At 37.9% G+C, this 25,839-nt stretch overlaps 2 protein-coding genes across 12 annotated transcripts in view; one reads left to right on the top strand and one right to left on the bottom strand.

The window, feature by feature from the left end:
- Window positions 1-4,208, bottom strand: part of MSANTD3 (Myb/SANT DNA binding domain containing 3) — a 9,707-nt gene extending 5,499 nt beyond the window's left edge. Inside the window, exons 1-2 of one of the 6 annotated variants that reach the window (XM_027643851.1) lie at window positions 3,787-3,964; window positions 2,836-2,922 (exon numbers count right to left, since the gene is read on the bottom strand). The gene's annotated coding sequence lies outside the window, so the exon portion shown is untranslated. The other 5 variants (XM_027643847.1, XM_027643849.1, XM_027643852.1 and 2 more) reach the window with 5 other exon arrangements.
- Window positions 4,198-25,839, top strand: LOC113947358. Of its 6 annotated transcripts, none has more exons than XM_027643836.1 (17): window positions 4,198-4,302; window positions 5,506-5,594; window positions 6,459-6,527; window positions 6,960-6,990; window positions 8,032-8,091; window positions 8,411-8,491; window positions 8,690-8,826; window positions 10,628-10,750; window positions 12,294-12,336; window positions 13,461-13,580; window positions 14,377-14,491; window positions 16,522-16,567; window positions 16,876-16,935; window positions 19,007-19,114; window positions 20,138-20,234; window positions 21,240-21,440; window positions 24,580-24,958. In XM_027643836.1, exons 2-17 carry the CDS (start codon window positions 5,544-5,546, stop codon window positions 24,657-24,659), a joined length of 1,422 nt encoding a protein of 473 aa, XP_027499637.1. In that variant the 5' UTR covers window positions 4,198-4,302; window positions 5,506-5,543; the 3' UTR covers window positions 24,660-24,958. The 6 variants fall into 6 exon arrangements, with proteins under 6 accessions (XP_027499637.1, XP_027499639.1, XP_027499642.1 ...); XM_027643838.1 differs by lacking the exon at window positions 4,198-4,302 and adding an exon at window positions 4,856-4,888; XM_027643841.1 differs by lacking the exon at window positions 4,198-4,302 and adding an exon at window positions 25,732-25,839 and having other exon boundaries at window positions 4,922-5,594; window positions 24,580-24,700.

Below are 25,839 nucleotides of genomic sequence, written 5' to 3'. Positions count from 1 at the left end.
GTGAGCAGGAGCACAAGAGGCTGTGAGGAAGCACAGCTAGGAGAGCTGACCTGAACTGGTCAAAGGGATAACTCCATACCATAAAATGTCATGTTCAGTGTATAAATGAGGAGGGAGTTGGCTGGGATCTGCCCATTGCTGCTCTGGGACAGGCTAGGTATCAGTCACCAGGTGGTGGGCAACTGTATTGCGCCTCACTTGTTTCTCCTGAGTTTTGTTCCTCTCTCTCTCTTCTTTTCATTACAAGTATTATTATATTTTACATTGTTTCAATCATTAAACTGTTCTTATCTCAACCCACAAGTTTTACTTTTTATTCTAATTCTCCTCCTTACCCCACTTGGGAGCAAGGAGTGAGCAAGCAGCTGCTGGTTGGGGTTAAACAAACCACCAGCAAAACAAAGAGGAGTCAAAAGAATAGAGGAGGTAGTAGAACAAGCCTGGAATAGCAAAACTGAAACAAAGTGAATAGAAATAAGTAACAGCCTAAGTCTAAGTTAAGTCAGTGTTTAAGTTGTAGCCCTACTGAAAAAGGCAATAAACACTTGGTTTGTACTTTCTGTCACTGCTCTACCAGGTAATTGCTGAGCACGTACTGACTGGACAGGTAGCACCTATATAGTCACTGGCTAGTCACAGTTCTGCTCTCTCTTATCAAATGATGGTGTCATGGGGACATGGGAGAGCTGGAGTTTTTGCAGTAGACAGGATTTAGGGGACTAAGGGAAAGCTCTGTAGGAAACCAGACTTTAATAGTGCTACTGCTCACAGAACACAGCTCACAGCTTGTTTATTTTACATGAAAGAAAAAGGTGCAAGAAAGAAGAGAGCTGGGTGGATGAACCTAAGGAAGACAGTTTCCTGATTCAGTATTTCCTCCATCATGCTATATCAAGTTATTTTTTTTACAGTCTGTGAAAATTTAAGTCACCCCATGTGTTGGTGACAGGAATTCTTAAAAAGCTATAATCTCACAGAAAAAACTAAGCACAAGCAAAGAAACTTCTTTCATCACATACATACATTGCATAGATATTATAATGTCTAGGTCTACTAGAAGAGAACAGCTACTTCAGAAGTTCCTTAAATAAAACATAAATTAAGAAAAGAGAAAAAGAAATAAAGTCAGGAAGTTGACATCCTAACAAATATACTGAAAACTGGCAACTTTGCTCCATGAAACAACTCTGAAAGCATATAAAATAAAATAGACTATAATGGGATAGACTCTACCTACTGATCTATTTTACTTACATAGCTATTGTACCATTCCAAACCATTAAGCTGCTTTGGACAGCTGCTAAAACAAAATTCTTGGGACTAAATATTAGGGCTCTCTCTTAGCCTCAATTCTACCAAAGAATGGGATGAAATGCAGTCCCACCAGCAACTCGTAAGATCCAATACCTTATGACCCTTGAAAAACCCAAATCAGAGACCGCATGTGACCAGAAATGGCTGATTCTACCTTCTGCTGATGCATGTAAATCTTATTTCTAGCTTTGAAAAGGTGTGAGAATCTCAGACAAAAAAATCATTACATGTTTGTGTGTAGAAAATTCCTTTAATTAGAGACACTGGATACTTCAGAAACTAAGTTCAAAAAGTTAAACAATGTTACAAGGACTTCTGGATTCCAGGTGCTAAGTATCTAGCTACATAGGTTGGCAGACACAACTGATGTCAGTAAATATCTAAAACATTTCCAAATATGACTTCATATATATTAGCAAATTACGTACTAGAATAAAAGCTCATTTTTCATGGATGGACTCACAGCAAACTTAAGTATCACTTTCATACCACACTATCATTTATTTCTATTATTTTTACTGTGGTAGCACCTGAGATCCCCAGTCATAAGTTGAAAACATAGGTCCTACACTGAGAAGAATATATTAGTCTTCTCTTCCCCTAATCACATTCCTAGTATTTTTTTCCTACACATACACACTGTAACTGTGTCCCTTCTGTGAAGAAGCCAGGATTATGATCTAGGATGCATAAAAGAACCCAAGAATTGGTGTGAGCAGTTTTATGCACTTACTACACAGAAGAGTTCTTGAAGATTCTTCTCAAGCTTTTACACGCTTAGCATGCTTGCTTCAATATTACAGCCCATTTGCAATTAGGTGAACAGAAAGTACTCTGAGATGTCAGAGAACTTAGTATGCTGGGACATTGCATCAAAACACCACCATATATTTATATTCACCTCCTTTTCTTTATGCATATTAATCACCTTCTGGCAGCTCACTGACTCCTCTGCAGAATACGAGAAAGGACTCTCACAAGCCCACAGAATTTCCATTTCAAGGCTAAGAGAGCCTTCCAGGACATATGCCCAGGATATAATTTAGTAACTAGGAATCTGTGTTGAAATGAAAGTAGTTTACGGTGTAGAACTCATCCAGTAAACAGGATTGATTTATGTGGGTGCCTGAGGACAGCTGCAGAGTAAATTCTAAGAAACAAAGAATGGAAAGCTTCTCCCACTCTTACAGGTGCCTAGCCTCCAAGACACTTGCAGTAAGGAAGCACTTTATCCTATTTATCTTCCCCTGGCATGACTCAATTCACAACTTGCCTTAAAAGAAATCAGTGTTCTAAGTACTTGTCCTCTCACACAAACCTTTATAGCTTTAAGATAACAGAAATATCTCTCAGCTCCTCATCTTTACTTTGAAAGCACTTTGTGCTGCTTTCTTTTAAAGACTATAAGGTGTGTGCTGTGATCCGCTGGAAGAATATCTTAAAAAAAAAATTACACAAGTTAAGAAGTGCACACATGTTCATAAGTATGTTATATATATGTATTATTTTGCTTGCACACACCTAAACAGACACCCAAACTCCAATCAGTTGCAAAGAAGCCCTTCAGGTTGGCATGTATGAGCAGCATCTTCGGTCCATCAAATATTTCTTTTAGGCATAAGAAAATGCAGAGAGAATGTTATGGTGGAAGACTTAACCGAAATGTTAAGGTTACACTAACCAAACCCAAAGAAAATAGCAAACTGTGGTCACACTGTGAGAATTAATTACATGTACCAATGCCAACAGAATTACTACCACAAATAGTCAAGAACTGAAAAAAAGAAAATTTATGTATCCAACTTAAATTGCAGGTAAAGCTTCAAGCATAGTCACTAATTAACAGTATTTGAAATCTATTATAATTCTGTCCTTTTCATCCAGTGTTTGAGGATGAAAGAAAGGCACTGGAACGACCCACACTAGCCACAACAGGTCTATATTTCATTTGAATAACAGAACCAGCAGTAAACAATGTTCTTCAAATGTTAGGTTTTCCTCACTGAGCTTCCATTAATGTTCCAGGCCTGACCCTGTCTACCTTGAGACTTGAAATCACTAGTTAACTAAGTGTATATTCCAAATATGAATCAGCTCTATAAGGAAATTGTGTTTTAATCAGATTAAAAAAATCCCACCTCTTTGAGTGCGTCGTCCCCCCCAACGTTTTAATACAAACGAAGAGTTATCATGGATCATCCAGCAAATGAGCAAAACAATCTATTAGTAAAAATTCACAGTACTTTGCCTAAATTTCTCCTGTCGAATTTTATATACTAATACACGGAAATGTATTTTAAAAAATATAGAATATTAGACTATATATACACAGAGATACATTTCAAGCGGGTCATCCCGCTACCTATGGAGGACATCCAAAGCACTTTGTGCACGCAAGGTAATGGATGCAGGTTGTTATTCCGAACGACTGCCTGAAATCCACCAAAAATAGCCATAATACATGAATCCTACCAGACTCTCCCGCACCCGAACTTCTCAAACATTAACTCGAGCCTTGTGTGTTTTTGGGGTTTTTTTTTTTATCTCCACGCTAGCTCCTCTTCTGCTGGAAGGAGAAAGGAGAGCAGGTCCCGGCTCCACAAAGGCGGCCGCTCCACCCTGGGCGGGCGCGGAGGCTGCGGCGGGATCCGGGCGCATCCGCGGCGGGGGCGGCGGGCGCTGCTGTCACCCCCGCGCCCGCGGGGACCGGCGCCGGCGGCGGGGAACACCCCACCCTGCGGCCCCGCTAGCTCCCTCCGCCTAACAAAGCGCCTCTCCCGGCTCCCTCCCTCCCTCCGTCCCCTCCTTCCCCGCCTCCCTCACCTCCCCGCCCGCAGGTCGACGCCACCGCTCCCTCCAGCTCCCCGCAAACCCCGCGCTGGATTCCCGCCCCGCCGCAGCGCGGGTGGCGCGGCACTGGCCTGTCCCGCGGGACCCGCCGCCTCTCCCGCACGGGGGGACACATCTCGGGGGACCCCGAGCCTGCAGGTGAGGCGGGTGCGGGGTGTGCGCGTCCGTGCGTTCGTGTGTGTGTTGTGGGGAGCGGCGTGCGAACACCCAGCGGCCGCCGGGAAGCGGGCGGGCAGCCCCGCCTGCACCGGGCGCGGGCGGAGCTCCCGGGACGCACGTCCCTAGTGCGGCGTCCCCCTATCTCGCATCCCCGTCTCCATCGCGCACCCTCATCCCGCTCCGCTCCCGCTCCGGGGGCGCGGGATGGGTTCCCCGCCCCGGTGCGGCGGCCGCGGACCCAGCTCGGGCTTTACCTCCGACAGCGCCCGGCGCTGCGACGCTGGGCCTGCGCGGCAGCGCCCCCAGCGGCGGTCGCGGGCAGCGCGCCGGGGGAGCCGAGGCCGCTCCTCCGCCGCGCCCCGTCCCCGCCCGCCGGCGCGGAGATCCCGGTGCCCGGCGCCCCGCCGAGCCCTGACCTGGCACTGTGGGGCTCCCGCGCCCGACGTGACGCGGCTCCTGCCCGCTGAGAGCCGCGGGAGCGGCGAGGAGTCACCCCCCGGCCGAGCGGCCGGCGGGCAGGAGCCGGTGCGGCGGCGGGGAGCGACGGCTGCCTCGGCTCCTCCGGGTACCGCCCGCTCCCGGGCCGCCGCCGTGAGCTGGGTTTCCCCGGCTCTGTGCGGGAGCAGGTGTCCGTGTCCTCCCCGGCGGGGCTGGAAGTGCCGGCAAAGGACTCCCTCCCGCCTGGCGCCGCTCTTCGCGTAGGGTTTGGAGCTTCGGGACGTCCCTCTGTCCTCTCTTTCTCCTTCCCTCTCTCCTTTCCTCCCTCGCCCCCGCGGCCCGGGTGGGACCGTGCGTCTCTTCCCAAACCCCGCCGTGTTCCCCCTGTGCCAGGAACATGCTCCGGGCGCTCCGTGCTGGCTGCTCCCTCTGTGTGTGTGTCATCTGTCCCAGCCCATACGCGCAGTTCTATCCCAGGAAAGAAGGGGGAAGCTCTAAATGGTCCGGATTAGTTCTGTTTCGTGCGTAATCTTCTGGCGGCTTTTATGTTTCCCGGGGGAAACTTGGAGAACAATTGTTTCTTTCCACGCTGTACTTTTGCTCCCAAGTTAAAAATAGGATCATTAGCCTGGAGATTTAAGGGTAAAGTGTAACTGAAGGCGAGGCACAAATTCCTGAAATAGGCGGAACAAAAATAAAAATGATTTTGTGAAGCTAAAACAATAGTTTGCAATCTTTCTGCAGTTTTCCCAGACTTTTTTTTTATCATCTAAAGACTGAATATGGACCCTGAAACTGAGATAAAGAAGCAAGTAAACCCTTTCTACTGCAATGTAAGTATTCCTTTTTGAAAATTGTAACTAATACAAAATAATTTTGGTGGAACAAAGTTGTACTAAACCAAGTCTGAACGTTTTTGGTTTTTTTTCTCTTGAGCAAAATTGATAAATAGCTCTGGAGTTGAAGTTGTTTTGCTGTCTTTGACTTGGATGTGTGTTAAGAACCAATTTATTAAAATGAATAATTTTAATAATATTGTATTTCTAAATAAGGGCATTCTTTTTAAAGTGGAAGATTAAACTGCAGTTCCTGTTCTGAAAAAAAAAAGTCCTAATTTCTCTGGTTGTCAGATTTATTGCTATTGTTTTTAAGCATCTCGGGTTTTTCAGAGGAGAAGAAAGTAATTTGGACTGCCATTGTTAATTCACATGATTTTAGACCTCGTCTGCTCCCATTCTGAACTGGCCCAGGCATAAACCAGCTGTATGGAAAGCTTCCAGAGTGAGGCAGGCCCCAAACTGATCAGAGTAACTGATGTTAATCTGGATGCAACACTGAGAACTGGCTCATCTGAGACAGGTGTACTGGCTTGTTACAATTATGCTGTGCTTCTGGCTCAGACTTGTTTAAGAGTGTGTGAGGAAGATCTTGGATCTGTCTTTACTTATCCACACACACAGAGAAAATGTTATGAGGTGGCTGCAGAGTTCTGGAGACGTGACATTTTTATGTGATGTGGAGATTCCTGTTCATTCCACTGTCTCGCAGGCTCATAAAGAAAAGTTCTGGGAGGCTGCTTTAGTTTTTAGTATAACTTACTTATACTGACAGTTTGATAGTAGATCTGTTTTGATTTCAGCGGTATTCTATTTCTTTTTGTTTGTGTGCAATGCTGGAAATGCTTCTCTTTGATCTAGATTTGCAAAATCTGGTGTGCTTCTGCATTAAACTTGCAGACTCACTTCCTTGGATTCAAACACAAGACGGTAAGATCAGTTTTTGAATGAACCTTTTTTCAGATTTTACAGATTTATTTAGCAATAGAATATGGATTTGAAATCTAGTTTCTAATGTAGTCGTAAAACATACAGTTTTTACATATTTTACATATTTACATATTTAACTAGTTTTGCTGTTTTGTACATTAGTTCTGTCAGAAAATGTTGTTACAACTTTGTGTCTAGTAAAGACAATACATGAGAATACGTGGCTGTTAATAAATGCAGAATGGATTTACTTGAATAATAGACAATCTCAGAAAAAAGGGCATTTGTCTTTTCCAAATTTCTGTTCACCTGAGATAGTCTATGGTGCTGGTGTTTATCTAACTTATTTTATAAATAATAAAAGCTTTTCATTGTTGTTCTTTGAATCTTAAGTATCTTTCTTCCTTGTTGGTTGATGACTTGGTAACTTAGGTTGAAGAAGCACTGAAAGCTCATGGCATTGGTAAGTGCAAGATTTTTTACTTCCTGCTGTGTTCTATATAGTTATCTTTCTACCTGCCCCAATGTAATTGTTTATGAAACAAACAAGAAAAAGACTTTCTCAAGACTGTGCTTTAAGACCTCTCTTGTGTTCTTTAATGACATAACTGTCTAATGTTCCATAAATCAATCAATAATATGAGCAAGAGGTATGCAAACTTGATTAATAAGTCTAGCTAAAATACTAAAAATCACCTACATTACAGTTTTGAGAAACCTTAAAGAATTCAAGACCTTAGACACCTTCAAGATTTAAAATACATTTTTAAAAACTATGCTTCTTAAAACACATGGAAATGTATATACTTTATTTTTAAAAGAGATTATAAAAATATCTTAGATTATTTTAAATACCATGATTAGTTGAAGCATAGTCCTTTTAATAGGTTTATTATATCATTAAACCTTCCGTGGGTCATTATGAACTGGTCTAGTTCTAGAAGGAATGAAGGTCTAACTATGTTCATGATTGTTTTCCTGCTTCGGTTTCATGATGGACCAAAATGTATTTATAGGTTTCTACAGTGCACTGGTCCTAGAATTTGGCTTGAAAGTCGCTGCCAAGTTATACATAGTCATTGCACCTACCCAACCTGGGAATACTTTTTTGGACTGTAAAGGAAATTTAAGTGATTAAATATTTGGCAGCTGGATGCTGCTGAAATTAATGCCCTGAAATCACTAGATGCCCTGAAATGTTTAGAGACACTGAACTTAATTGGTCTTCCTCTTTGCCTGCTTTGTTGAATTACCTAACACTAAATAACTTTGTTATTGTTTGGTGTGAATGCTTTTTGTCCATCTTTAGCCAAAAAAAATCTCATAGCACATTCAAAACTAAACATAGCTTAGTTTTCTCATGTCAAAAAGCTCAAATAGTTTTCTTTAAAAGAAGTCTGTTATCATACCAAGTTGGTTTTTGTACTAACAAGTTTATTTCCATTTCTGGGGTGGGTTTTTTTGGTTGTTGCTTGTTTGTTTTGTTGTTGTTTTTTTTTTTTAGTTAAAGCACCCAGTGGCTCTGGGAAGCAAGTGAAAACACCTCTAAAACTTCCTGATTATGGTAAGAACATTTAATGCCTGCCCCACCCCACCCTCACCCCCTCCAGAAAAAAGAAGAAATAAAAAATATTGAGGTACAATATTTTGAGGTACAAAGTGGCGTCTAGACCTTAGCAGGTCATTGGAAATTAGTTTCTGTTCACTGTATTTTCCATTTTAAGTAATATTTTGTAATAATTCTTAAGACAATATTTGCAAACTTAATGCTTTAAAAAGAGTGAAAATAGGATTGGGGGGATAATGTTTTATAATAATTGACTTAATTTGTGATGTGGGACCATGTATTAGCAGGGATTCACTTGAATGCGAATTTCTTGCAGTGCGAACTGAGCCAGAGAGGTTTCATGGACAGACATTGGAAGAACAGCTTAATACATGTAAAGATTCAGAACCTGCACTCGGTGAGGGCTTTTAATACTGTAGTTGTTTGCCTGTGGGATATTTACCTTTAAAGAGTATGGATTAGTTTTTTAAAATGTAAAATTAGGTAAGGTGTAATAAAATCTCATTATGGTTACACTTTTTCTTTAATGTCTCTTTTGGAACTAGCACTGATGATTTGTTTCCTAAGTTTTGTTTGTTTTTTTCTATTTATCCAGGTCTTAATTATATAATAGAGTATCGATCAAAAGACAATTTTCCTTTCCTCTATGAATGTCAACTGTGCTACTGTAAGACGGGCCTGAATAACATGTTCATGCATGTTTGTGGTTCCAAGCATAGACTGGCATACCTGGTAAGTTCTTTTTGTTTGCTTTAATGACATGATTTAAGGGGAGAATTTGGTGGTCATGTTTTGATTTAAAAAAAACCCAAACACAAGATGTTATGTAAGTTTTTCTGAAAATGTTTGTATTTGTATTGCAACTGTGATAAATAGACTTAAAATTCTTCTCACCAATAATGTGCATGCCTGTCCATTCCTTGACACTGAGTTTTTAGTTTATTCTGTTTTGGTTAACCAGTAATGCCAATAAGGAAATCTATAGTTAAAATTGACTAGAAGTAGGCTTTTGAGCAATTTTTGTAATATCTAAAAGAAAGGGATCAATGAAGAAACTGTTCCATCTCTCAGATGCTTTAAAAGGAACATAATTATAAATAAACATGATACATATTAGATAGAGGCTGTGACTTGGAATCAGTGGAAAAAAACCCAACTTGTATTCTCAGTTTTGAGGCTGAACAATCTGTTGCCTGTTTTATGACAATCTGCAAAGCTTTCAAGGTTCACGTCAGCCCATAAACATTTAAATACACTGTTTTTTTCAGCATGTTTAGAGAAATGAGGTTGTCCAGTCTTTGAATGTTTACGTGAGTGTATTTGTTTGGGATCAGCTTAAACCAAAACTGAGAAAGCAATATTCTGAAAGGTATCTTGATACTTTCCAATAGAAATTGCTCAAAGTTGATATTATATCCCACATATCTTAAAGTCATAGAAAGCCGAGTTTGTATAGCATTTTAAGGCAGTTTTAGAGCTGAAGTTATTGGGTGTACTGTAATGAACCTGCAATGATGTCTTTCATAAATATCATGCTGTTTCTGGTCATTAATTCAGATGTACATGCTGAATTTTGATGTTCTCAGCTATTGTATTTCTTGTTTACTTTGAATTATTTCCTGCAGTTCTTATGCTTATTCACTGCATCTCTGCTATATTCTTAAATACTGTAAAAGTATAATAATTCAACAAGGATAACTTTTAAGTCATGCACCTGAGATCGATTAACCCTAGGCAATGGAAAAGGCAGGAGACTAAATGACTGGAATTTGCTCTGCTGAAAAGGAGCTGGGGGTCCTGGTGGATAATAAGCTGAGGATAAGTAGTGTACCTTGGCATAAATGAAGGTTAACAGCAAGCTAAGCTAAGCTAAGCAAGGGCATAGCCAGTAGATCAAAAGAAGGATTATTTCCCTGTCCTTGATACTTGCTAGGCCATATCCAGAATATTGTGTCCAGTTTTGTGCTACTGCAGACAGAAAGCTGTTGATGAAATCGAACAAGTCCACTGGAGAGCTGCCAAGGTGGTCAGGGGGCTGAAGCACACTTGTGCTATGAGGAGAAGTTAAGGTAAGTGGCTTCATTCAGGCTGGAGAAGAAAAAGAGTCAGAGCCGTCCAATACCTCAGAGGAGGTTATTAAGAAGGAAGAACCAGACCTTTTATGGAGCTGCTTGGCAGGAAAATAAATTCAAACAGGGGATTTTTCTACTGGACATACAGGGTTTTTTTGCTGTGAGGGCAGTCAAGCACTGGAGCAGGGTGTCCAGAGGGATAGGGGAATCTCTTTTTGCAGAGGTTTTTAAGACCCAAGTGGACAAAGCCCCATGCAACCAGTTCAGCAATTAGTGCCAACCCTGTTTTGATCCGAAGGTTTGGCTCCAGGCCCTTAAATTATTCTGTGATTCTATGCATAATCATTTTAATAAGTTCTGCTATGTATATGTAAAAGTTGATTTATCTCCCATGATTATTAACTGTGCTAGATCTGGAAGGAGTTGTGTGACCTAAGGATTTGTGTTTCCTTATTTTCTAGAAACAACATTATCCTGAGATAGCAGAATCTGATGAAGTTAAGGGTAAAGGTTCTGAACTGAACAGAAAAGTTAGGCAAGTTGCATTAACAATTGAGAAGAAAGAAGGAAGAAAACAAATAAAGGTACACTTCTCTGAAGCTTCATATTTAATAAACAAAGAAAGTAATTTCTGTTACAGTGGGCAGATTTGCTTTGGATGGTAGGAAAATCTTGCCGTTTTAACCTTTATTACAGGTGCTTTTAATCATTTTAGTAATTCCTCCAGGATTATTCTGGACACAATTTCCCATTGGTCACTGCCATCATAAGTATTTCTCTTGTTTGAAATAATACTTATGCTACCTGGGTTTACAGAAGTAGGATTCTAGAGTGCACAAATAACGAAAAATATATATACTCATATAATCAATTCTCAGCTCTCTCTGTGTGTGTAAAATAACTTGCCTTACTTGGAAAGCTTGGAAAGTAGCTTTATGATTTTTCTCAGTCAGTTTCTGCTTTGTTAGCACCTCATGGCAATTCTCTGGGGAGCCATGTAACATTTCTGATAGTACAGAGGCAAGTATGGGAATTTACAGGTTGATATGAGATTATAAGCAGTGCCATGGGATCTCAGGAGCACCATAAACTTCAATTCTTGGGGAGCTGCACCCTTAGAAGCATGTTTATGTGAAGATATCTTCATATTGCTTTCTGTTGATACACTACAGTAGTATTTATAACAGGCAAAGCTGCTCTTGAGGTGTACCTTACCACACTGATTCATGACGAGCTTATTGAGGTGCCCAGTGTTCTTTATGGTATACATTAAATTTGTTTTCTCCATCACCTTCAATGTCTGTCAGCATCCTGCTTGATAAGCAGCATTTCTTGACAAGATCCCTTGCTAATGCTACTTAATGTGCATAGATGTCTCTTTTCAAATAGGAGTTCACAAGGTTCCTGTGTTAAAATTGGCTGTGTCTTGCCCATCTGAAAAGAGACCTGTGTTTCTTTCTGGGTGTTACTATCAGGCCTAGGCTCAAAGATGAGAGCCTGCACTCATCCTACTCTTTTTTGAAGAAAAACAAGTACAGGAGTATTGGAAGATCAAGTCAAGAATGAACGCTGTAGAAGGGAGAGATTCAGATTATCAAATGTGTTCTATCTTTCATTTTTAACTTCTGCTTACAAAGAAAACCAAAACTGACTATCGGCAGCAACTTTTTCTTTTGACCTACTTAAATTTCTTCTTGACTCAAGACTGTTTCTTTTACTTGAGATTTATGTCCGTGGATATAGAAATAATCAGTACCATCTATATTTTGTAGACCTTTCTGTTTTTCATGGTAATTTCATTACATCCATAGCAAATCCATTCTTGATTTAAGGAACTTTTAAACAGAGCATGTATAACTTGGTTTAATTTTACTGCTGTCTCTTCTGAAACCAGCTGTTTGATTTTTTAATTATTTTTTTTTTTTTAAGATCCAACAGAAATTTAATTGTGGTAAGCAAGTGTTCAGGTAACTAACTTTCTGCTTTTTAGAATATCCATTAAGGGATTTACACGTATGTATTTTACACTACTTGTTATATATTCTTTAAAAAAAATTAGGTCTGATGGAATACCTATGGAATAATTTTATCCACAGAATAACTAACATAAATGGGTTTTATTTTTAGGTCGTTACAGATGCTCCAACAATGAGGAGGAGATGGCAAGAACGTAAGTGTGCTCAGTGGGATGTAAATTGTCCATTTCTAATTTGAGTAAGCTCCTTTGATCTAAATCAGCTTGATTTAGGGATGAATTTAAATATTTGGTCAGCAGTTGTGTACATTTATGTTCTAAGATGCATTTTGGACAGTTTATATTGAAAATCTGATGGATGAAGAAGTTATTTCATTGTCCCCGTAACTGGAGAGGCCTGTTTTACATGGCTTTGTTCTCTCTCCATTTTTCCATTGCAGTCGCCCTCACTTCCCAGGGTCCTTTATCTATGATTTCTTTTTGTCTGGTAGCTAATGTAGTCTCTGCACTGCCAGCTGCTCAGCAGCATTTTGGTGAATTGGCCAAAAGGAGCAGGTTGGAGCTCTATATATTTGCAATACAGAAAGCCACACAGAATTCTTAAGGCATAACTATAGATGTTACCTGTGGAAGAAAACTCTCTGTTTTAGTAGCCATTGATACTCACAAAATTGTAGGGATGTGGGATCTGTGAGAGTTTCCCACTCAGCTTAATCTTTTAAAACTCATTGTAGTACAATGATGGACGGACAGTACAGTTGCGTGCCACTTTAGGAAATGGCTAAAAATTACCACAAGACCCTCATTCTTAGACCTGGATAAAAAATAAAAATTTGAATTAAACTAATGTACTTAATTTTAAGGTATATTAGTATGTAAATGGTATCTTAAAATAACTCAGTAATGAGTAATGAGATGATTTAGATTAGCAGTGTCATACTCTGAAGAGGAAAAACAGCAATTTCGAATCTGGGAAAGTGGTTTGAAGTAAGTTGAGTCCTATTCAAACTACATTTCTTGACTGTAACCTGATGGTTAATGTGTCTGATTTTGCAGGTGACTGTGCCTTTATAATATTTACATATTTTAAGAAATGTGTGGATGTAACTATAACCAGGGTATAAAATATTCAAAACTTTATTACTAATTTGTAGTTCATATTTAATATGCCATCACATAATAATGCTTATAAAATTATTCTTTGTGTTTGTAACTACTATTGCACAGAAACAGAGTTAGTTGAAATTGAAGTGCAGTTTTAGAACCCTCCTCTATCAAGATAATGTCCATTATGCTACATTTCAAGCATGTTTGTTTAGATTCTAATGCAGATGACAGCCCTTCAAAAGCTAAAGTTCAGCATGTGGATGCATTGCTTAGTAATGCAGAAAAAGCAGAAAGTAAAAATATAGATGGGAAACTGCCAGACCCTGTTCAAGGTAAGAGGAAAAATTATTTTTTTATTACATTTTTTTTAACTTTCACCAGTGCATGAATTATTTACTCTGTATGTGCCTATTTATAACTTCCACTATTGAGTTATAGAAAGTGAATTTGCACAGTGTGTGGATGGGCTTGGGGTCTGAGGCAGAGGAAAGAACAATCTCAGTGTTTGCAAAGAAAACAGTCCTGTTTTACTTAACATTGCTGGATACTTTAGAACGGAAACAATACAAGAGTCACAATTAGAAATTTTTACTATGCGTATTTTTGGAGGGTGGGCACAGACTCTTTTTGGGCGTATAAGCTGTTTTTTGATGTCAAGAAAAAAAATAGCAACAGCTGCATGCCAGACTGTTTAAAGCCCAAGAAGAATAAAAAGGAAATAAGATTTTCTCTTTTTTTTTTTGAATGACATGTAAAACATTTGACTAATGCTTATTGTCTTGAAATCAGAGCCAGATATAAATATAAAAATCAGTGAACACGAAGAAACATCAGAAGTTGCTGCTTGGTTATAGACCTAATGTCAAAAGTGAGATTAGGATTCTGTCTAACTGCATTATAATTGCTCTCATTCGGAATATTTCTGATCAGAAATACAAACTTATGGTTCATGATTGAACCAAATCTTTGATTTTTAGACTCAATTTTTATTTTATTTCTTCACAAGATATCTTACTTTCACTTTCAGGTTTTATTGATGCTATCTTTGAAAAATATTCTAAACAAATAGTCCTTTTAAATTAAAATATTAGGAAAACATCACTTAATATACTGTTTTTATTGTTTTAGATGGAAATAATGTTCAAGAGGAGAAGGAAGAAAGTCAGAAAGGACAAGCAAAACCAGATGAGAAGGTTGAACCTAATAATGATATTGAAAGCAGCAAAGGCAACAACTCAGAAAGGTAAAAGAAACAAAAAAATCCACCTCCTCCAAAACCCTTTAAATTTACTTAAAGGAAAATGTTGTAGATTGTAACTTTCTACATTGGATTTGCATAATAGTAAAATCCTTTTCTTCTGAAATTCTGCTCAGCTGTAAACTTCTCTCATCAACAGAAAACCTGGTGTACGTAAAGTCACCTCACATTTTGCTCTGAATGCAACTGGGTTACGTATTTGAGTATGTTATCCTTAGGGTATAATCATCGTGTAGTGCTTAAAACATTCAAAGATAATGTTTCCTCATTGTTAAAAACCACCTCTGTTATGGGTTTATGTCAGAAAATGAGGGTGGTATATGAACTGATTTTGGAAGGGAAAGATAATCAGTAGATAGCTGTAACAACTGGGGTTCATCTTTACAAAAGATTTCATGGAGGGACAATAAGAAATATTGTGTTCTAAAGTGGTGAAACTGTGGTTGCTGCTTGTAAGCATCTTATTAATAACAGTACTGTGAGTTCATTTTGAACTATCAGCCTTCTTGTGAGGAGGATATCTCCAACGTCAGTCATCTTTGTGTAATAGAAGGAGCCACAGGAAAGCATCCAATAAGGTGTATATATATGCATCAAGCCAAACATAAGACTTCTGTTCCACCAATTACTTCTTTGGTTTTGCTCTTAATGATGTTCTCTTCGATATTTTTTAACTTTAACCAGTAATATCTCTCCCAGACACGGAGAGCTCACACCTTTGTCTTGTTGACTGTTACCCAGTAAAATGTTGTTCCTGAAATATATTTTTGAAGAACTTTCAGCTCTTTCTGGTGTAACCATTATGGAAAAGGATCAGTTGAAATGAGATTCAAATCCAGGTTTATGAGTCTTTGTGTTTACTTATCTGGCTTTCAAATAAGTTTAACAGGTCTGAATCTGGAAAGTACACTAGTGTGTGAAAACTTTAAAAATAGGGAACTAATAAAAGCTCAGCTATGCACATCTGGAAATGCTGCTGTCTATTTCTACCCAATACTGGTCCTCATTGCGCAGTCCTGTACTTTAAATTTTAAGAACAGCATCCTTTGGAAAATCAGTCAATGTTATTCTTTTAATCTGTTTCAGATAGATCCTGAGTAACTATGAGCAGCCAGGGGTTTCAGTGAAAGACTGCTTTGGAAGTCAGTTACTAAATAAGGATTTCAGCTGGTTTCTTTACTGTTTATTTTTGTGAGACTATTGAGAGATGTGAACTCAATATATAGTTTCTTAAAAGGAATAAGATCAGATTCTCATCAACAGCAAGCTGTCAAATGATGCTTCCACTTAGAGATTCTGCAATATCTGTCTGAGAATTTCTATGACTCCTTATTTCTTTGCAGTTAAGTTCTGAACAGTCATCTGAAGGTGGAAATTATTTTATAATCATCTGTTTTTACTACACTTTTGATTCCTAAGAAAGATTTCAAGAAAGAGGAGAGCTTAGGTTTGGCAGTCATTTGGTTTTGGTTCACTTAAGAAACACTCAGCCACCCTCAGACCTGGTTCCTGGACTCTCAAAGGGGTGGAATGTATCTATAGTAGTTGTAATTGCAGAACAGCACAAATATGGGTTAGTAAAATTTATCCAGTATTTGTGGGGCTACATTGTAAAACATTTCTTTTTATGGATGAATTTTTGTAAAGGCAAGTTTGTGAAGTGCTGATAAAAATCATACTGTAATTAGGAGCCTTGTCTTTCCGCAATGTTTACAAAAATCTTACAGCTATTACTACCAATGTCAAACTTTTTTATTAACTCTGTTTTTTTATACTTATGTGCTAGCTAATCACACTAAAAAAAAAAAAAGGGGCAAAAAATGCATAAGTAATTTTTATGATGACATCTGGGACCACTGGGATTTCTCAAAGGAAATATCTGACCTTTCTTTTAGAGTGTGTTAGAACTACTATAGTAGCAGTGTGTCAGGAATTTAAACTGATTATCAGTTGTTGGCTGGCTACACATTTTTACTGGATCAATCAACTGAATGTTTTATTTATTCTGTTTTAAGGTGTGAAACCAATAAACAATCGCAGGAAGAAAACATAGGAGTTGAGGTGAATATTTTTCTGTTAATGGGCTGCTCCAGTTTTCAAATAGTTGAGAAAATAATTAATATATGATTGGCAGTGGTGCTTAATTATTCAAATTAACAATATTATTGACAATAAATTAGCTACAAGTTATTAAGGCAAAACTATTAACAATAAGGCTTTTTCCTACTTTGTTATGAAAGCCTATGTACACATTTCATATAAGCACAAACAATTAGAGCAAGAATTTTAGAGTAACCGTAATTGTTGCTGCTTAATTGTATTTACTGCACATAATAAATCTCTGGACTTCTTTTTTTTATGTTAAACAGCAACAACTTACAGCAAATCCTGAAGAATTCACTAGTCAAGAAGAACTTTTGGGTTATTTGGTGAGTGTTAAATCTTACCTCGCAATGTAATTTTTGGAAAAAAAAAATAAATCACTGATCTGCTAAATCTAAAATTTAGGCAGTCTGGTAATCCAACAACATATTTTGTCAGAAGGCAGGATTCAGAATAAAAGGAATATCACTGAATTTTTAGTATATCTATTCATTCTCAAGTTTCTAGACATAGTTTTTGCCAAGTACTGGTTTGCTGTCAGAGGAATGACTTGCCTTAATGAAAATTAATACATTTTTCTCAACTGTAGCTTAACTTCACTCCTTAATTACATTAAATAAATGAGTTTTTAAATTTTTTCCTCCTTTTTTTCATAACTGCTCTGTGATTTTCAAATGAGGGATTTGGAAAGATGTAATTCAATAATGGAAGGGAGCAGAATGAAGATAAATATAGGAAATATGCAGAAAGGAAAAAGGCAATTTTTAAGAAATAAAATGCAAGTTGTATATTTAAACCAAACCTTCCCCTCCACCAAATCCCATAAACTACAAAAACCTGCCTATTCACTCTTTCTGTAAAGTAAGTGGCAGAACACCAGAATTCTGTTTAGTTGTTGAAAATATGTATTATGTACACATTCACAGAAGTGATACAAGCAATAAGAGTGGAAAACTAGCAGTTGCCAGTTTTTAGATGTATCAACAACATTCAGGTCTTGCATACAGAAATGGTGATTTTAATAAAAGCACCAGTGACAAACTACGAAAATCGTTACTGGTAGCTGCTGTGTCTGAGCTACTGCATGGTAATTTAAGCACTACTGACTATCATAAAATCTTTTTTTCCTCTTTTTTATGGGGAATTATTAGATGTAAAGGTTGCACCTTGTTAATAAAACTTGACTTTGTTTTGAGGTACATTCTTGCTCAGTATGATTGTCCTCCAAGAATAAGAGGACTGTTGGGAATGTGATTGGAACAATGTTCTGTTTTGGAAAGTTTTTTTTTGGAAATTGTTTATTATTATCATCAACAGTCATATACTGCATTATAGGTTTCTATTGCTGTTGGATTCAAAAGGTTTCTTGTGTGGTGGATACAAAAAAGATGCAAGTTGTCTTTTTAGACTGTTTTTGGACTTGCTGTTCATATTGTGAAAAGTTAGTCAATAATTATCCTTATTGTATACTTTTTTAATTGTGAAAATCAGTATGCTGAGCATACTATGAAAATACTATGCTGAGATTTGTCATTAAAATAATCACATTTCTTGTATTACCTCAGCAAAGGTACAATTTAATCTTCTTTTTCCACCTAGCTTTTGACAAGATTTTCATTAAATATAACTTGTGCAAACCAGGACAGATAAATACTGTTAGTGTTAAAAATATAACCCCTGTTATGCTGTCATATAACACACTTAATGCTGGTTTTTTATTACTTTTTTCCATTGTTTGGAGTGTCCAGAAGACTGGATTGTTAGGACAGACCTGCGGTTCTGTTACATTGTGCCCAATGCAAGTGTTTTCAGCAGAACTGAAAAGAGGATGACCCATGTAGCCCTCTCTGTGAGCACTGTTGGTACTACAACTTGCTCCCTACTAGAGCTTCATGGCTTCAAGACTGCTTTTTCTTTAGGCTTTTGGGGAAGAAGAAGGTTGGTGTAAGGCAAGGCAGCATGTGTTTTTAAATTCAATAGCATTCTGGCTTTTTGCTACTTTCCAGAGAAATGGGTTATGACTGTATTGCCTCAGGGAATGTGTACACATTCATTTGTATGAGGTATCTTGGGAAGAGATCAAAATACTTATAGAAAGGCATTATCTTCAATATATTTCCAGGCGTATTCTTGGGTTGTTCCTCTTCAAAGGATTGTTTTGGGTAGCAGCAGCTTTCTTCTGTTAGGGTTCTTTTTCATTCAACTTCCCTAGCCCAAATTTATGGGATTAAAAATAAAACCAGTATTTGCTTTATAATTTCAGCCATGTCTGACAGGAGGATAGAGACATAAAGAAAATGAGGTTCCTGCAGGTTTGTTTATAAATTGTGATCCTTCAGTCTTTCAGAGGGAAAATGTTTTATTGTATGTTGTTTTATTTCTTTTTTTTTTCCCTAGCAAAGTTTTGAGATATTGAATGAAGATGATGCTTCATTTATCCTGAAAGTTACACAAACTCTTACAGATGCACTGGTGGAGTATCGTCAGCATAGTGCATCAAACAAAGTAATGTGGATTTTGTTTTGATTTGTTTCTACAAATCTGTAATTTCCTGTGATTATGCATTTTTATTATTATAGATAGTTCAATGAAACAAAATTGCTGTATAGACAGTGTTGTAAGTTTTGTCTATTAAATACGCAAATTTTTGTAGTGATGATAGTATAAAATTTTAGCTTTTCTATTGAGGAGTCTTAATAATTTCTATTCAAATGTGCTTGCACTTTTCTTGTTTTTAATAGTAACTAAAAATCATCTTGTCTCTTATTTCCCCATGCTTTTCCTTATGTCTGAGTTTTTCTGCTATTTTTGCTCCTTTTAACTTAAGCTTTTCTCATCTCTGAGAAAGAGTCTTATTCTGTATCCCGTTTCTGTTCCCAGCTTTCACTTTATTCACCATTTACTCAAGCATCATTGACATCAATTTTCTTTCTTATGCAACTTTTGGTCCTACTCTTTGGACTGTTCTCTTCGAGTTCTTCCAGTATTAGAAACCCAGTTTTTCCCCTCTCTGCTATTATTTTTGACTGAGTTGTCTTTACATAGGTGGTACTTATGGAGGTGTTTCGAGTATTTCTTTGAGGCTGCTGACGTGTTACAAAACAATCAAGTTCTGACTGAAGTAACTTTTAACTCACTAGTTGTAGAAAACCAAAATGTTTTCCCACATTAGGCCTTGTTTGTATTCTAAACTGTGATCTTTCAATGGTAATTTTTTAACTAAATCTTTTGAGTGTAAAATGCTATCTTTTTAGACCTGGCAGGTTGAGAACTAGGCTCAATAAGTATCACTTCATTGCCTAATACAGAGCTTTTTCTGATGCAGAGATATACCATGGGCAATGTATACACAGAAGTCCATTATCAGCCCTATGATTTTCAAAGAAATACTAGATTTTTCAGATTTGGTAGCAGAAATATTGGTCTTTTCCTTGGTTTGTGATCATTAAAAAATATAGTAGTGCATAATTTCAAGAGGTTGTCCAGATGACATTCTGAAAACATCTTTTTTTTTTTTCAAACTCATAGGACCTCTTAGATGCTGAATATAATGGAGAAGCAGCATTGGAATGTTCCACAGAACAGTCTGACCTGACTTCAGCAGATGTTAGTGACTCTGATACTGGTAATGTTGCCTTTGCAATCTTTAATGTGCTTTGATCTTAACACTGAACCTTGCATAACATGAAACTTTTTTTCCTGCTTTTCTAGAAGCAGAGCTTAAAGGCAGAATAAAGCCAGAGTCAAGTAGCATAAATTAATTGGTTGGGGTGGGTTTTTTTCCCCATCCTCTACAAATATTAGAAAGGGAAGACTATTAAAAAACATCGATCCTACTTAAGTGTAGGATTTGATGGAGAAACTGAGTTAGTGTCACCTCTGACTTTCTTCTGTTCAGAGGCAACTGTTTCTAAGGAGACTTTCAAAGTTTCTCTGGCTTTTTTTTCTTTCTCTCACAATGTTTCTTTCCCTTCTTGTTGGAGAAGATGCTTACTGCAGGTCTAGTCAAATTGAGAGGTTAGTGGAAAGAAATTTATGTTATATAGGATGGATAATTCTCTTTAATACCTGAATACTGCAGCTACTTGGCCTTGGTACTTCTGATTAATTTTTTCAAAGAGTTCTGGATTTCTCTGAGGTCAGTTCCCTCTGATATAAACAAACAGCTATTTTTCTCAGACTTAGGAAGTACAATCATATGCTTGGAAAGGCAAAATACCCAAAATACTAGTGAAGTTATTTTGTATGATTTTTGCTGTATAGTGTCAATTTTCTGGTTTTTTTCTAGGAAGTTTGGTTTTTGAAAACCTCCGTTAATACAATGCTCATAACAAAAATCACAGTGACTTACAACAGATGAGATTTGAAACTTTTACTCCCTTTTATGTAAGCATAATGCAAATAGCTTTCACCTGCCTCCCCACCTTTGCTTCTCCAGGATTTTCCGTAAATGGAAAGCATTCCTGACTCTTAGTTGTTTAAAAACGTAGCAGTCAGATGTGAACCTTACCAGCAGTGCTGCTGTGCCAGACTGGAAACGCTTGTTTTGAAAAGCCGTATTTAAAGAAACACATAATGAAGTCTCTTCAGAGTCTTCTCTTACTGAAAAACAGTATTTCTCTTCTTTAAGACTATTCAAGCAGCCGATCAGCTAAGCAGTCCTTGCCAGTAAATGGAGAAGATGAACACCAAAACTTTTCAACTGGCTCCTCAGACACAGCATATGAGAACAGCGTCACGACTGAATTTTTGAACAGTGTGAGAAATATGAATGTTGAGGAAGTTACTGCTACTCTACACAAAATAGCAGCAGCAAATCCAGCTTTCAGAGGTAATTCACATATGCATGCATACACACACAAAAATTTATATAAAAATATACATAACATATTTTGTTAGCTCTGTGAAATAGTAAGGACTTAGATGGGTCAAAGAACTTTGAGGTATTAAGGAGGGCTGAAGAGGCTTCTTTTTTTCCACCCTTTAATTTTTGCAGGTTCCAGTTTAGGAATGGTAATTCAAGATGATTGCCTTCCTGTAAGGGCATCAATAATTTCTGAATGTTTTGATAATTCTTTTCTCATTTTTGCACAGTAATATTTGCATGATGAAAGACAGTAAACTAAAACCAAGCATATTGTTATTAGAAAAAAGCAGAATCGTTTGCCTGTGCTATAAGTGGGAAACACTGGTTTTGTTAATACCAATAGCAAAGAAATTTTTACTAACAGTAAAAACTTTACAGTTCTTGAAGGAACTGTATTTGCACAGTAACACAGAAGTAACAGTGAATCAGGGACAAGTAGTCTTTCTTTTGCTTACAAGTTTCTAAAAAGTTTCAGCTATTAAACCTTCCCATATCTTCAGTCAACTACTACCCTTTCTTCAGAAGTTTCCCATGTACATTTTTGAGCTTCTCAGAGTGTGTTTAGAGTCATAAAGGTTAAAAAAAGAACACTGAAGATAAGTACATTGTAGGGAAGCTTAAGATATTCTTTGCCTAAGTGCTCACTGTGTGGAGAGAACTGGAGAGACTGTGGTCTGTGCCGTAACCACTCATGGGGTGTCTGTGTGTGCACACAACTTAGCAGAGTACCTGTTTGGAATGGAAGTTCTGGAACAAATTGGCAACATAAAACCATGGAAGTAGCAAACTGTTAGAACTCTTCTCCTCCACAACAAAATGTTGAAGTTTCTGGTGGTAGTGATTTCTCCCGTAAATCTTTCTTTGGAACCTGAGAATTTGTGGGTGGCAAATATGATTCTCTTTTGTGGTTTTGTATTTTTATAGGGGTTTTTTTGTGTGTTGAATATAGCTGCTTGCTCACCCTCCCCCAACAGCCCCCTGCAGCTGAGCAGGAAAGAGAACAGGGGAAACAAAAGTGAGAAAACTCATGGGTCATGATAACAACAGTTTAATGAAGAGAAAGTGTAGGAGGGAACAAGTGATGCAAAGACAATCACTGAGCACATTCCACAAGCACACTGATGCCAAGCCAGTCTCTGACCAGCAGCCACCTTGGGAACCAACCCAACCTCCTTGCCTGCCCAGGTTTTATTGCTGAGCATGATGCATGGAATCCCTTTGACCAGTTTGGGTCAGTTGTCCCAGCTGTGCCCTTACCAGTCTTTTTCCAATTCCCAGACAAATCACTGGAGGAGTGCAGAGTGAGAAAGAGAGAAAGCCTTGATGTTGTACAAGCACCCTTTGCAATAGCAAAAGTAGGGGTTTGTTATCAACACTATTTTGGCCACAAATCCAAAGCACAGCACCACACAGGCTGCTCTGAAGAAAGTTAACTCAATCCCAGACAAAGCTGGTACAGGGTTCCAGGTGATCTTTGAAAGTGTCAGCTTCTATTGGACAGGTGAATAGAAACTCTTTAGAGAAACAATGTAGGGATTAGTGGACACCTGGACAAATGTGATCTGCTTAGAGTGGCTAGTGGGGAATAAATATGTTTTTTGTGATAAGAAAAGCCTGCTTACAGATTTTCTGGAGTTGTTTGAAAGGGGTCAGCAAAGGAGTCAGATAAAAGTAATCCAGTTCACGTACCCTGTTTAGAATTCCAAGAAGCTTTTGACTCTAATCAGAGGCTTTTAAGGGAACTAACTGGCTGTGGGAAAAGAGGAAAATCCTTATATTGTTTAAATAATAAAGAGATAGCAAGTGGGCAATTATCTTTTACAATGAAAAGATATTCCAGAAGAGAATTGTGGACCTGTGCTGTTTCATATTTTTACAAATGACCTGGAAAAAGGGATGAGTGTCTGGATGACAAAATTTTGTCAAATTTGAACCAGTTAAAAGTGTTGGTTGACCTGAAAAATTTCAAAAGCTCCTCATCGGATCAGTGGAAGTACCACCTTGTGAGTTAGAAGAATATGTTCAATACAGGGAATTAAGGAAAGAATGGAAATAAAGATGGGGAAAGTCATTTTGCTATTGCATAAACTCATGCTTTGCCTGTATCTGGCATAGGGCAAAGGGTTTCTCTTATCTCAGATAAAGGACTTCACTGCTGCAAAAGGTTTAGAGACAGCAATAAAATATGGGAATATCTTCCATATAAGTAGATGCATAGAAAGCTATGACGCTTTTTGGCCTGGAACAGAGATGACTAGGATGCTGTAACAGAGATTTGTAAAATCATGAGTGGATGGAGATGACAGACAGGACTGTGTTCTGTCCTATAGAAACTTGGAGTAGTGCGGGAGCCCAGCATGGACAGGAAAAGATGGTTCTTAATGCAGTAGCAAGTGGATGATCTATGGAACTCCTAGCAGAAGGATACTGTGGATTTTATAAAAATCTTACATGTTTCCTTGTTTTCCCTGTCTGGCCCAGACCAGGCAAGTGTTTGGAAGAGAGCACTGATGAAAAGTTTACCATATCAGACTTTCCTCAGAAAATTTCCTGAGCTGAAGATGATCTGAGATGAGGAGAACATGGTATTCCTACACCCTGCCAAGCGTCAGGCACAATTGTCTTGCTTTTACTCTTCCCTTGGCATTTGGTTATGGGTGCTGAATGTTTATTATTGCCACTTAAACAGTCCCCATGTTTCTTCTACTTCTCTCACCCTCCTGAAGTCATGGGCATTAGTTTCATCAAAGCAACATGGCCTTTTTGCTCGTGTTCAGAGGACACTTTAACTTATTGTTACAGTGATAAAATCAAGCACTTCTGGTTGTGGTTTCCTGATTATCAGCTGCAGATCTTTCAAAGCAGGGGTAGAGAGGCAAGACAGACTCTTTAACTGAACCAGTACAACTGTTCATAGCAATATCCAGTTACAGTTTCCAGGCACATATTGGTTGTTAACAGTTAAGGTATTTTTCATTTAAGAAGGAAAGATCCAAACTCACCTCAGCATCTAAATGTTTCCATATAAATTGTGGTTTTAAATAAATTTTATAATAAAACGGCTTATTTTCTTGTTTTGTTTGTTTTTTTGCCCTTAACTAAGGAATTGATATTCCGAATGTTATAAGGATCCTGGCTGAAAGTGGAACTTTGAGGAGGCCAAGCAACGGCAGCACACAGTGACATGGTGATTATCAGAGTTAATATAGCAATGTTTACTTTCTGTAAGTTTGTTGTTTTACTTAATGAGAGCTTAACAGAGTTGACTTTATTATGTGTAGGTTTTGTACAGTGTTATTTTAATTAAGTTAATAACTTGGGTTTGAGATTCCTGTTATTTATTTCTCCATGTAGCTGAAACTTCTATATTATGGAAAGGTTGTAAAGCTCCTATTATTTCTTTCCATGTAAAACATATTTTTAAAACGGGCAACTTGTGTTTTTCAATATCATTAAATACATCCAGTACGTTGAGAGTCTGATCTTTTCTTATTGTTGGTTCTTTTAAAAGGAGTTATCAGCAGAATTAACTACTGCAGTCAGCAGTACGGATTAATCCTACAACATATACTCAGAAGTTATTCCCTGTGGCTGCTGAGCCTCAAAATCTTTTGTAATCAAACCCCCTTTCCCCCATAAGTGTTATGAATAGGTCTCCACTTTTTTTAAAAATAAAGATTAAAAATAGTAATAAAAAGTAAGTGCTGTCAGTCTAGTTCTGAGTTGAGAAGTGCCTGGATTATAGCAAATTTAGGGAGCTCAGATAAAGCCTGGAAGCTTTAACAAAGTCAAAAGAAGTTGGCTATGCTTGAAAATTCATGACTATGTCCCAAGAGATCTAACTAGACTCTGGTTAAGGGGCACTGATGTGGTAGCAAAAGTATCTTCTGTCTTCTTTCATTCCACCAGTAGGAGAAAGAAATGAAAGCCGGGTTATTCTGTCCTTCAGGCTCTTAACGTGAACTTTTTTCCAACTAAAGTACTAGTGGTTTTGACTGAACATAAAGGTCTATGTATTAATGGCTTCTACTTTTGTAGGTGGTGAAAAAAAGTTTTAGATGGTTATAAATTAGTGTGCTTAAGAAAAAAAATATTTTTTTAAAGTTAAATTGTGTAGTTAAAATTTGCTTCCTGCTTGTGATGTTGGGTAGCATTCAGTGGTTCTAATTAAAGCTCTTCAGCTTTGCAGCCAAATGCTGTATAATATAGACATGCTGGGGCCAGATGGTAAATGAACCTTTTAATGTTAACTTAGTTTTTTGGAGATCTGGATGGAATTGAGAAGCCTCATCCTAATGGTTTCACATCTTCATGTCATGGAATGCAAGATGCAATAAAACTAAAGTAACAAAGAAAGCAGCAA

Source organism: Corapipo altera, unplaced genomic scaffold (assembly GCF_003945725.1).
Source record: "Corapipo altera isolate COAL_440 unplaced genomic scaffold, ASM394572v1 24b, whole genome shotgun sequence".
In the NCBI taxonomy this organism is placed as follows: domain Eukaryota; kingdom Metazoa; phylum Chordata; class Aves; order Passeriformes; family Pipridae; genus Corapipo; species Corapipo altera.
The sequence above is the reverse complement of the archived record's forward strand: the minus strand, read 5'-3'. Positions and strand labels throughout refer to the sequence as shown.

Bases quoted from the DNA above. Each gene is read 5' to 3' on its own strand.
- LOC113947358 (XM_027643841.1), top strand. From the start codon at position 5,544: ATGGACCCTGAAACTGAGATAAAGAAGCAAGTAAACCCTTTCTACTGC. The intron at 8,092-8,410 runs GTAAGAACATTT...AATTTCTTGCAG, and splicing joins TCTAAAACTTCCTGATTATG to TGCGAACTGAGCCAGAGAGG. The intron at 8,492-8,689 runs GTGAGGGCTTTT...CTATTTATCCAG, and splicing joins AGATTCAGAACCTGCACTCG to GTCTTAATTATATAATAGAG.